The following is a 13,808-nucleotide window of genomic DNA, read 5'->3' as shown; positions in this document are numbered from 1 at the left end:
TGTTTACTGCTAGGGATGGGCGAATGTGTAAATTTCCGAGTTCGAATGTTAGAAAGAATGTTATTACCAAAATTCAAATTATAAATCCGAATGTTGAGAATATTCTTAAAAATTCTATAATCGAATGCTATTTACAGTTTTTGAATGTCACTTTTGAATTTGAATGTTTATAAGTATATTGAATGTCCACAATCAAAATTTCGAATTTAACATTCTATTTAACAAATACTATTTAGAAGTTCAATAGTTCATGTGGTAGGGAGGGAATCTAGTAAACTGATAGATAATAGATACAAATATATAATTTTGAATGTTTCTATATAGAATATTGCATAATTTGAAAATTACATTTAAAGAAAGCGTTAGAAATAGTATTACAAATATAAATTTGAATTTTTCTAAATGAATATTTTCGAATGTAATCGTAAAATTCGAAACCGAACATTTGAAAATTGAATGATAGAATGTTATGTAAACATTCGAAATTCGATTTGAACAAACGAATGTGTTAAAATTCGTTTCATTTTTCGAATGTTGCGAAACATTTGCCCATCCCTATTTACTGCTCCTTCTAGACTGAAGGCTTCTTACTGGCTAGAGAGAATGGAGATACAGTAGCTTGATGACAATGTAAATTCATTAACATTCTAGGGATTAACTTGTAATTGTAAAATATAGCTGAATGGCTTTTTCTTTCTGAAAGTCCTGTTTGTTTAGAGAAAAAGTAATTCCAAGCCAAAACATTTTCAGAACAATACAGAATAGTTGTTACGATTAGAATATTAGTGTAACAGATGTATATATATATATATATATTCAACATTGATTAAACAAATGAGCACTTGCCTTTGAGTCTTGTTCTTTCTTTGATATTTCCAGGAAACTCGGAGCTAAGCTTTTCACCAGGATTTTACCATCTGCTTTCTTTTCATGATTTCCTTTTCTCACAAATATTTTCTCTGAAGAAAAAAAAAAGTCTAAGTTTAAAAAACAAATCACAGATTCCTACAAGAAATAAAAGTCTCCATAAATATGAATAAATAATTCATCTGGGAGAGTATTAATATATCTTAAAAATGTAATAAAATCGGTTTTGCTAAAGATGTCCTTAGAAGTCAGGGTTTTTTCAGGTATTGATTTGTCTTTAAAAAGTTCTAAGCTATCACAATCCAAGCAATAACACTTAAAATTAGGCCCAGCTGCATGATAGAATACAATAGTATTCTAGCAGCATTGTGCCATGGGTAATATTATTATTCAACTTAAACCTCTTATGTAACAACTGAGAATATGTAGAGCCATTTTGTCAAACTGAAATCACCTTTTTCTCAATTCCACAGCATGTTTGTCAAACCTTTGACTGGTTGTGGGAAAGTGAAGTGTAGTAACATGGCTGATCTTTGTTCCAGTCATGACATGGCTGATACTGCTTATATATTAGTTTTCTCAAAATGTTGGAAAATAGCACACCTGTATCACAGTGGTGTGGAATTATAGACTCTCGGAATCATACACTCGCCAAATCTGCATCACAAATATCAAACAGTAGATTCCAGCCTCCAATTTCTTTAAATGACCTTTATTCTATCATATAAACATAGAATTTGACGGTAGATAAGCACCAAAAGGCCCATCAAGTCTACCCGTTTAACATGTTACTTTTTCCTTAGGATAGCCTTATGCATGTCCTAGGCATTTTTTAATTCCTTTACAGTCTTTTTGTTTACCACCTCAAATGAAAGTTTATTCCATGAATCCACCTCCCTTTCTGTAAAACAATGCTTCCTCAAATTTCCTGAATCTGCTATCCTCTAACTTTAGATTGTGACCCCTTGTTTTGGCATTTAATTTTGTTTGTGAAAAATGCTTTCAGCTTCTATTTTATTAAGTCCCTTTATATATTTGAAGGTTTATATCATTTTATCTCTTTCCCTTCTATCCTCTAAACTATACATATTTAGGTCATGGAGTCTTTCTTTGTATGTTTTTTATTTTAGATCATGTACCATTTTAGTAACCCTCTTTTGGACAGCTTCTAGTTTATTTATATCTTTCTGAAGATATGGTCTCCACAACTGTACACAGTATTCCAGATTTGGTCTAACTAATGATCTGTAAAGTGGTATAAGAACCTTGCTATTTCTGCTACTAATACCTCTTCCAAAGCAACCAAGTATTTGACTGGCCTTACTGGCTGCACTGCTGCATTGTGTACCAAATTTTAAAATTTGAAATAATAATTCCCAAGTCCCTTTCTTCTTTAGTTACAGTCTGTAATGTACCATTGAGGCTATAATTGGCCTTTGGGTTTTTGGATCCTATATGCATAATTTTGCTCTTGGTAATATTAAATTTCAGATCCTATTTATTTGACCAGTCCTCTAGTTTTTTAATATCACTCACTGTTCATTTGATCAACCCCACCTGGAACATCTACCCTGTTATAAATTTTTGTATCATCAGCAAACAAGCAAACCTTCCCCTTAAGCCCACTTCCAATATCACTTATGAACATGTTAAACAAAACAGGGCCAAGAACTGACCCTTAGGAAACACCACTAGTAACTGACACCTCTTTTGAATGTACTCCATTAATTGAAACCCTCTGTTGTCTATCTTTAAGCCAGCATTCTACCCACTTAACAATCTTAGCATCTATTCCAAGGCAATGCATTTTATGAATAAGTTTGTTGTGTGGGACAGTGTCAAATGCTTTGCTAAAGTCTAGATATGCAACATCTATCACAGGGTCAATGGAAAAAAGCTTCAGGCCTGCACTAGGCCCTTATTCATGTATGTTTGATTATACACAGGTGTGTGCCTTATATACTATCACCTATTACAATACATAGAAGCACTTTTTGCATACTAATGACATCTTGTGGACAAAAGTGAATATTACACTCAAAAACATTTTTTTACTATATTATTAATGCAAAGAAATCCTAAAGATATAATTTATACCAACAAGCTTCTTAAAACTCATAAAACCCATAAATACAATTAAAAAGGGAGAATAGCGCACAACATATAGAACATACCAGGTCCACTTAAAGAAACATGGCCCAATCAAAATCTTTGTTAAGGCCCTTTGGGGTTAATGCCTCCAATGTCTGTATCCAGAACATCTCTCTAGTTTTCAAAATATGTTCTCTATCACCACCCCTTCTTGGCCTAACGACTTGCTCTGGATTTGGTACCTCAGTTGACTGATATTATGACCCATAGAGTGGAAATGAGAGGAAACAGACGCCTCCTTGTCTTTTTGTCTGATATTAGATTTGTGTTCTGTTATCCTCTCTCAAACCTCTCTACAGGTCTCGCCCACATAAATTATTCCACATGGGCATTTAATTATGTAAACAACAAATGAGAATCTACATGTTAAATACGTCCTTATCTGGAATTTCTTACCATTTGTGGGATGGTAAAAAAAATCACCCTTAATCATGTGACTGCAGTTCAGATATGGATAACAGCCAGTCTTAGTTTGGCATATAGTTCTTTGGATGGCCCTTTTACCACTACCCATGTAAGCATGTACCAACTGATCTTTTAGACTTTTGTTCCTCCTATAAGCAACCATTGGTTCATTTTTAAATTCCTTCACTGAAGGGTTGTAGTCCCTTAACATGTGTCAATACTTCTTCAATGTCTGCATAATCTTATAGCTTAATCTATTGTATGGTGTCACAAAGATAATTCAGTCTTTTTCTTGTTTCCTATTCCTTATTGGTCATATCCTCATGGATCACTATATTAAGTTGTTCTGCAATCAATTGTGTTGGATAACCCCTGGTTCTAGATTTCTTTGCCATCTCCTGCAACCTATACCCACATTTATCATCATCTGTTACTATACATTTCAGTCTCATAAACTGGCTTTTTGGTATTGCTTTGAAAAATCTCTTTGGGGGACAACTACTATATTTCAACAAGTTATTTTTATCGGTGGGCTTAGTGTATAAATTTGCGTTTAAAAATTAATTTTCAATATAAAACTAGGTGTCCAGGTATTGTATACCTTTTTCACTCATATTCACAGTGAAGACCCCTCACAGCTTCATTTAGATCTTGAACACATGTTAAAAGGCTACCAACATCCCCATCCACACCCAAAACACATAATTTATGTACCTCCACCAGGAGGCGCCATAGAGTTGAAACAACCTATGAGGATAAACAAAATGTTCCTCAAAGTTGTTCATAAAGATGTATGCGTATGTGGGGGCGACATTGGAGCCCATAGCTGTTCCTTGTTTCTGTAAAAAATAAGAGTCCATAAACGGAAAGTGATTTTGATATAATATTATTGTTAGCAAATCTAACAAAAACTAAATCTTTCTTTATGTACAGTACATTCCCTGTCTGTTCTTAATAGATTTTCCACCGTGGCTATGCCCCTAGTATACTTAATGGAAGTACATAAACTGGAGACATTCAGAGAGAACAGAATAAAATTCTCACCAACATAACCTATTTTTTTAATTTTGATAAAAAATTATTTGTGTCTTTCAAGTAAGATTTGTTTTATGTTATCAAAGGTTGCAAGACCTTATCCAAAAAATGGCAATTTGCAAAAATATGGATACACTGGGGGGTAGTTATCAACGTTATCAAGTTATCAAGTAAAGCTGTCAAAAAGCTGCGGGGTGATGAGCAGCGGACTGTGAGAGTTATCACTCATCCGATCTCGCTGCTCTTCGGCTGTTTGACAGCTTTCTTGCTAGCCTGTCACTAAGCACTCACACTAAACTACACTGTTCTACCCCCTATACTGGCGCCCCCGGAGCCCCCCGCAACTAAATAAAGTTACTAACCCCTAAACCGCCGCTCCTAGACCCCGCCGCAAGTCTTATAAATGTATTAACCCCTAAACCGCCGCTCCTGGACACCGCTGCCACCTACATTATACCTAGTAACCCTTATCCTGCCCCCCCTATACCGTCGCCCTCTATAATAAAGTTATTAACCCCTATCCTGCTGATCCCGCACCTCGCCGCAAATAAATAAATAGTTTAACCCCTAAACCGCCGCTCCCTGAACCCGCCGCAACCTATATTAAATTTATTAACCCCTATCCTGCCCCCCCTACACCGTCGCCACCTATAATAAATTTATTAACCCCTATCCTGCCCCCCACTACACCGCCGCCACTGTAATAAAATTATTAACCCCTAAACCTAAGTCTAACACTAACCCTAACACCCCCTAACTTAAATATTTATTAAATAAATCTAAATAATATTTCTATTATTAACTAAGTTAATCCTATTTAAAACTAAATACTTACCTATAAAATAAACCCTAATATAGCTACAATATAAATAATAATTATATTGTAGCTATCTTAGGATTTATTTTTATTTTACAGGTACCTTTCAATTTATTTTAACTAGGTACAAAATCTATTAAATAGTTATTAACTATTTAATAGCTTACCTAGCTAAAATAAAGAGAAATGTACCTGTAAACTAAAAACTAACCTAAGTTACAATTACACCTAACACTACACTATACTTTAATAAATTATTCCTTTTAAAACTAAATACTTACCTGTAAAATAAACCCTAAGATAGCTACAATATAATTAATAATTACATTGTAGCTATCTTAGGATTTATATTTATTTTACAGGTAACTTTGTATTTATTTTAGCTAGTTAGAATAGTTATTAAATAGTTATTAACTATTTAATAACTACCTAGCTAAAAGAAATACAAAATTACCTGTAAAATAAATCCTAACCTAAGTTACAATTAAACCTAACACTAAACTATCATTACATTAATTAAATAAATTACCTACAAATAACTAAAATTAAATACAATTACATAAACTAACTAAAGTACAAAAAATAAAAAAAGCTAAGTTAAAAAAAATAAGTTACAAACATTTAAAAAAAATTACAACAATTTTAAGCTACTTACACCTAATCTAAGCCCCCTAATAAAATAACAAACCCCTCAAAATAAAAAAATGCCCTACCCTATTCTACATTAAAAAAGTTCAAAGCTCTTTTACCTTACCAGCCCTTAAAAGGGCCTTTTGTGGGGGCATGCCCCAAAGAATTCAGCTCTTTTGCCTGTAAAAGAAAAATACAACCCCCCCAACATTAAAACCCACCACCCACATACCCCTAATCTAACCCAAACACCCCTTAAAATAACCTAACACTAATCCCCTGAAGATCAGCCTTGAGTCGTCTTCACTCAACCGAGCAGCGATGGAACCGAAGAGGACATCCGGAGCGGCAGAAGTGATCATCCAAGGGGCGCTGAAGAAATCTTCCATCCGATGAAGTGATCCTCCAAGCGGCGCTGAAGAAATCTTCCATCCGGGCGAGGTCATTTTCCAAGCTGGGTCTTGAATCTTCATCCCGCCGACGCGGAACATCCTTCTTTCCCGACAGACTACCGACGAATGAATGCTCCTTTAAGGGACGTCATCCAAGATGGCGTCCCTTCAATTCCGATTGGTCAATCAGATTGAGCTCGCATTCTATTGGCTGTTCCGATCAGCCAATAGAATGCGAGCTCAATCTGATTGGCTGATCAGATTGAGCTGATCGGAGTCAGCCAATCGGATTGAACTTGAATCTGATTGGCTGATTCAATCAGCCAATCAAATTTTTCCTACCTTAATTCCGATTGGCTGATAGAATCCTATCAGCCAATCGGAATTGAAGGGACGCCATCTTGGATGACGTCCCTTAAAGGAGCCTTCATTTGTCGGTAGTCCGTCGGGAAAGAAGGATGTTCCGCGTCGGCGGGATGAAGATTCAAGACCCGGCTTGGAAGATGACCTCGCCCGGATAGAATACTTCTTCAGCGCCTCTTGGAAGATGACCTCGCCCGGATGGAAGATTTCTTCAGCGCCGCTTGGAGGATCACTTCATCGGATGGAAGATTTCTTCAGCGCCCCTTGGATGATCACTTCTGCCGCTCCGGATGTCCTCTTCGGTTCCATCGCTGCTCGGTTGAGTGAAGACAACTCAAGGTAGGATGATCTTCAGGGGATTAGTGTTAGGGGTATGTGGGTGGTGGTTTTTAATGTTGGGGGGTTGTATTTTTCTTTTACAGGCAAAAGAACTGAATTCTTTGGGGCATGCCCCCACAAAAGGCCCTTTTAAGGGCTGGTAAGGTAAAAGAGCTTTGAACTTTTTTAATGTAGAATAGGGTAGGGCATTTTTTTATTTTTGGGGGGTTTGTTATTTTATTAGGGGGCTTAGATTAGGTGTAATTAGCTTAAAATTGTTGTAATATTTTTAAAATGTTTGTAACTTATTTTTTTTATTTTTTGTAACTTAGCTTTTTTATTTTTTGTACTTTAGTTAGTTTATGTAATTGTATTTAATTGTAGTTATTTGTAGTTAATTTATTTAATTAATGTAATGATAATGTAGTGTTAGGTTTAATTGTAACTTAGGTTAGGATTTATTTTACAGGTAATTTTGTATTTCTTTTAGCTAGATAGTTATTAAATAGTTAATATCTATTTAATAACTATTCTAAATAGCTAAAATAAATACAAAGTTACCTGCAAAATAAATATAAATCCTAAGATAGCTACAATGTAATTATTAATTATATTGTAGCTACCTTAGGGTTTATTTTACAGGTAAGTATTTAGTTTTAAATAGGAATAATTTATTAAAGTATAGTGTAGTGTTAGGTGTAATTGTAACTTAGGTTAGTTTTTATTTTACAGGTAAATTTCTCTTTATTTTAGCTAGGTAAGCTATTAACCCCTTAACGACCAAGGACGTACGCCACACGTCCTCAAAAAAAATACAGTTAATGACCGAGGACGTGTGGCGTACGTCCTTGGTCTGGAAAGCAGCTGGAAGTGATCCTGCTCGCTTCCAGCTGCTTTCCGGTTATTGCAGTGATGCCTCGATATGGAGGCATCCTGCAATAACCCCCCTTGGCCATCCGATGCAGAGAGAGCCACTCTGTGGCCCTCTCTGCACCGGACATCGGTGGCCGGTATCGTTGGTGGGTGGGAGCTTACGTGGGAGGCGGGTGGGCGGCCATCGGTGCTCAGTGTGGAGTGGAGGGGGGGCGGGATCGGGGCGGGAGCTACGGGGGCGCGCACGTGCACGGGGGTGGTGGGCGGGCGCGTGCACAGGGCGGGAGCGGGTGGGAACTGCTACACTACAGAAAAAAAAGGTTAAAAATTAAAAACACAGTAAAATATAATCTAAGGGACCTGGAAGGGGTTGGGGGTTGGTCTCGGTGGGGGGGGAAAGCTACACTACAGAAAAGGGAATTTTTTTTAAAAAAAAGGCACATTTTGTTACAAAACTGGGTACTGGCAGACAGCTGCCAGTACCCAAGATGGCGCCCATTATTGCAGAGGGGAAGGGTTAGAGAGCAGTTTGGTGGGGGATCAGTGAGATTGGGGTCTAAGGGGGGATCCTACACATCAGCATATGTAAATATGCTTTTTTTTTTTTTTTTTAAAAAAGGGCCAAATACCTTTTATTTTAGTACTGGCAGAGTTTCTGACAGTACTTAAGATGGCGGGGACAATTGTGGGGTGGGGGAGGGAAGAGAGCTGTTTGGGAGGGATCAGGGGGTCTGATGTTTCAGGTGGGAGGCTGAGCTCTACAGTAAAGCTAAAATTAACCCTGCAAGCTCCCTACAAGCTACATAATTAACCCCTTCACTGCTAGCCATAATACACGTGTGATGCGCAGCGGCATTTAGAGGCCTTCTAATTACCAAAAAGCAATGCCAAAGCCATATATGTCTGCTATTTCTGAACAAAGGGGATCCCAGAGAAGCATTTACAACCATTTGTGCCATAATTGCAGAAGCTGTTTGTAAATAATTTCAGTGAGAAACCTAAAATTGAGAAAAAATTAACGTTTTTTTTAATTTGATCGCATTTGGCGGTGAAATGGTGGCATGAAATATACCAAAATTGGCCTAGATCAATACTTGGGGTTGTCTACTACACTACACTAAAGCTAAAACTACCCCAAAAAGCTCCCTACATGCTCCCTAATTAACCCCTTCACTGCTGGGCATAATACACGTGTGGTGCGCAGTGGCATTTAGCGGCCTTCTAATTACCAAAAAGCAACACCAAAGTCATATATGTCTGCTATTTCTGAACAAAGGGGATCCCAGAGAAGAATTTACAACCATTTATGCCATAATTGCACAAGCTGTTTGTAAATAATTTAAGTTAGAAACCAAAAGTTTGTGAAAAAATTTGTGAAAAGTGAATGATTTTTTTTGTATTTGATTGCATTTGGCGGTGAAATGGTGGCATGAAATATACCAAAACGGGCCTAGATCAATACTTTGGGATGTCTACTAAAAAAAAATATATACATGTCAATGGATATTCAGAGATTCCTGAAAGATATCAGTGCTCTAATGTAACTATCGCTAATTTTGAAAAGAAATGGTTTGGAAATAGCAAAGTGCTACTTGTATTTATGGCCCTATAGTTTACAAAAAAGCAAAGAACTTGTAAACATTGGGTATTTATAAACTCAGGACAAAATTTAGAAACTATTTAGCATGGGTGTTTTTTGGTGGTTGTAGATGTGTAACAGATTTTGGGGGTCAAAGTTAGAAAAAGTGTGTTTTTTTCTATTTTTTCCTCATATTTTATAATTTTTTTTATAGTAAATTATAAGATATGATGAAAATAATGGTATCTTTAGAAAGTCCATTTAATGACGAGAAAACGATATATAATATGTGTGGGTACAGAAAATGAGTAAGAGGAAAATTACAGCTAAACACAAACACTGCAGAAATGTAAAAATAGCCTTGGTCCCAAACGGACAGAAAATGGAAAAGTGCTGTGGTCATTAAGGGGTTAAATAGTTAATAACTATTTAATAGCTATTGTACCTAGTTAAAATAAATTGAAAGTTACCTGTAAAATAAAAATAAATCCTAAGATAGCTACAATATAATTATTATTTATATTGTAGCTATATTAGGGTTTATTTTAAAGGTAAGTATTTAGTTTTAAATAGGATTAATTTAGTTCATAATAGAAATATTATTTAGATTTATTTAATTAATATTTAAGTTAGGGGGGTGTTAGGGTTAGTGTTAGACTTAGGTTTAGGGGTTAATAATTTTATTACAGTGGCGGCGGTGTAGTGGGGGGCAGGATAGGGGTTAATAAATGTATTATAGGTGGCGACGGTGTAGGGGGGGCAGATTAGGGGTTAATACATTTAATATAGGTTGCGGCAGGGTCAGGGAGCGGCGGTTTAGGGGTTAAACTATTTATTTATTTGCGGTGAGGTGCGGGATCGGCAGGATAGGGGTTAATAACTTTATTATAGAGGGCGGCAGTATAGGGGGGGCAGGATAGGGGTTACTAGGTATAATGTAGGTGGCGGTGGGCTCCGGGAGCGGCGGTTTAGGGGTTAATATGTATAGAGTAGCTTGCGGTGGACTCCGTGAGTGGCGGTTTAGGGGTTAATCATTTTATTTAAATGCGGCGGTGTAGGGGGGGGGCAGATTAGGGGTGTTTAGACTGGTGGTACATGTTAGGGTGTTAGGTGCAGACAGCTCCCATAGGAATGAATGGGATGTCTCGCAGCAGCGAACTTGTACTTTCGCTATGGTCAGACTCCCATTGATTCCTATGGGATCCGCCGCCTCCAGGGTGGCGGTTTGAAAACCAGGTACGTTGGGCCGTAAAAGTGCCGAGCGTACCTGCTAGTTTTTTGATAACTAGCAAAAGTAGTCAGATTGTGCCGCACTTGTGTGCGGAACATCTGGAGTGACATAAGAATCGATCTGTGTCGGACTGAGTCCGGCGGATCGAAGTTTACGTCACAAAATTCTACTTTTGCCGGTCTCTAGCCTTTGATAACTAAGGCGAATCAGCCTCGCCACATATACGCTGCGGAATTCAAGCGTATTTGAGGTTGACGGCTTGATAACTAGGCCCCAATGTCTGCCACTATAGGGTGGCCTGGTGGTTTATCTTGGTTCTTATGTATTTTTGGGAGTGTTTATAGGACTGGTCTGATATGTTTTTGAATAATAAGGGAGTTTTAAACTGTTCAATTAGTATCCCCATTTTTAATGCCTGTTTCATAATATGTTCTATTTCTTTGCTAATAGTTGGATCTCTTGGTAACTCTTGGTATATCTGATCATCTGCCAATTTTAATTTGATTTCATCTACATAGTCTGATTTATTTAGTATAACAACAGCCCCACCTTTGTCTGCCTCCTTAATGACAATATTTTTGTTATTCCTCAAGGATTGAACTGTTTATTTTTCTTTCTTGTTCAACTGTACAATTTTTCTCTTTTTCTCTTTTTTAAATAAATTATCTATCTCTTTTTGTACTAAGTTCCTATATGTGGCTACACTGTGAGTGGTTGCTATTGTTAATTTACTCTTCGCTACAATACCATATGCTTAATGTCTCTAAACTTAAAGGGCCATAATACCCAAATGTTGAAACACTTGAAAGTAATGCAGCATGGCTGTAAAAAGATGACTAGAAAATATCACCTGAACATCTCTATGTAAAAAAGAAAGTTATTTTAAATCAAAAGTTCCTGAGTAGCCACATCCCATTGTAAAAGACTTCTAAGCAGCACATTAGTATGTCTGTCCCGGAACAGCTAAGGGATTGAGCCTTGTGCACTCTCATGATATTTCCCTATTCAGTTTAAGGTAGTTTACTATGAAATCTCATAAGAGTTAAGTGAAATCTCAAGAGATCACAGTAAAAGAGTTCATGACATGCTGTTGGCTGCTTTCATTACTTCATTTTTTTTTTACCTGCAACTGAGCAACAGCTGAGTATAACTTTTTACACAGAACTTACTCTGCTGAGCTGAGGAGATTTTGAGGTTTCAAGTGATTTAGAATATTAGTATTATGTCCCTTTAATATTACTTACATTAGTGTTGGTGTTAGTGGAGTGAGTCATACCCTTATTCATAGCAAAATATGTTTTTAATTTTCTAAAAAAAATCTGTAAATCTTTCTGCACCATGAAATTATCACAAAAATCACCCAAACAGAATGCCAGACCTCTGTTTAATACATCATACTCTTCCTCTTTCAAAACATAATTCAAAATATTTGCCTAGATTTAGAGTTTGGCGTTAGCCGTCAAAACCAGCGTTAGAGGCTCCTAACGCTGGTTTTGGGCTACCGCTGGTATTTAGAGTCAGTCAGGAAAGGGTCTAATGCTCACTTTGCAGCTGTGACTTTTCCATACCGCAGATCCCTCTATGCCATTTGCGTATCCTATCTTTTCAATGGGATCTTTCTAACGCCGGTATTTAGAGTCGTGGCTGAAGTGAGCGTTAGAAATCTAACGACAAGACTCCAGCCGCAAAGAAAAGCCAGGAGTTAAGAGCTTTCTGGGCTAACGCCGGTTCATAAAGCTCTTAACTACTGTGCTCTAAAGTACACTAACATGCATAAACTACCTATGTACCCCTAAACCGAGGTCCCCCCACATCGCCGCCACTCTATTAAAAAAATTTTAACCCCTAATCTGCCGACCGCACACCGCCGCCACTTACGTTATCCCTATGTACCCCTAATCTGCTGCCCCTAACACCACCGACCCCTATATTATATTTATTAACCCATAATCTGCCGCCCCCAACGTCGCCGCCACCTACCTACAATTATTAACCCCTAATCTGCCGACCAGACCTCACCGCTACTATAATAAATATATTAACCCCTAAAGCTAAGTCTAACCCTAACACTAACACCCCCCTAAATTAAATATAATTTTAATCTAACAAAATAAATTAACTCTTATTAAATAAATTATTCCTATTTAAAGCTAAATACTTACCTGTAAAATAAATCCAAATATAGCTACAATATAAATTATAATTATATTGAAGCTATTTTAGGATTAATATTTATTTTACAGGCAACTTTGTATTTATTTTAACCAGGTACAATAGCTATTAAATACTTAAGAACTATTTAATAGTTACCTAGTTAAAATAATTACAAAATTACCTGTAAAATAAATCCTAACCTAAGTTACAATTAAACCTAACACTACACTATCAATAAATTAATTAAATAAAATACCTACAATTATCTACAATTAAACCTAACACTACACTATCAATACATTATTTAAACACAATACCTACAAATAAATACAATTAAATAAACTAACTAAAGTACAAAAAATAAAAAAGAACTAAGTTACAAAAAATAAAAAAATATTTACAAACATTAGAAAAATATTACAACAATTTTAAGCTAATTACACCTACTCTAAGCCCCCTAATAAAATAACAAAGCCCCCCAAAATAAAAAAATGCCCTACCCTATTCTAAAATAAAAATAGAAAAGCTCTTTTACCTTACCAGCCCTTAAAAGGGCCTTTTGTGGGGCATGCCCCAAAGAATTCATCTCTTTTGCCTGGGAAAAAAAACAAACAGTACCCCCCCCAACATTACAACCCACCACCCACATACCCCTAATCTAACCCAAACCCCCCTTCAATAAACCTAACACTAAGCCCCTGAAGATCTTCCTACCTTATCTTCACCACGCCGGGTATCACCGATCGGTCCAGGCTCCGAAGTCTTGATCCAAGCCCAAGCGGGGGCTGAAGACGTCCATCCTCCGGCTGAAGTCTTGATCCAAGCGGCGACTGAAGAAGTCCATCATCGGGCAGAAGTCTTCATCCTATCCGGGCAGAAGAGGAGATCCGGACCGTTAGACATCTTCATCCAAGCGGCATCTTCTATCTTCTTCCATCCGACGACGAGCGGCTCCATCTTCAAGACCTCCAGCGCGGATCCATCCTCTTCTTC

The 13,808-nt window shown here is 36.9% G+C and overlaps 1 protein-coding gene across 2 annotated transcripts in view; it reads right to left on the bottom strand.

The window, feature by feature from the left end:
- The window catches only part of LOC128665906 (synaptotagmin-A-like), a 150,479-nt gene that overhangs the window by 43,130 nt on the left and 93,541 nt on the right, over nucleotides 1–13,808 (bottom strand). For both annotated transcript variants that reach the window (XM_053720154.1, XM_053720155.1), the window contains exon 4: nucleotides 847–959. In XM_053720154.1, coding sequence (XP_053576129.1) covers nucleotides 847–959 — 113 coding nt within the window. The remainder of the gene's footprint in view (nucleotides 1–846; nucleotides 960–13,808) is intronic.

This window comes from Bombina bombina, chromosome 7 (assembly GCF_027579735.1).
Source record: "Bombina bombina isolate aBomBom1 chromosome 7, aBomBom1.pri, whole genome shotgun sequence".
Lineage (NCBI taxonomy): Eukaryota > Metazoa > Chordata > Amphibia > Anura > Bombinatoridae > Bombina > Bombina bombina.
Note: the sequence above shows the minus strand (reverse complement) of the source record. Positions and strands in the feature narration are given on the sequence as shown.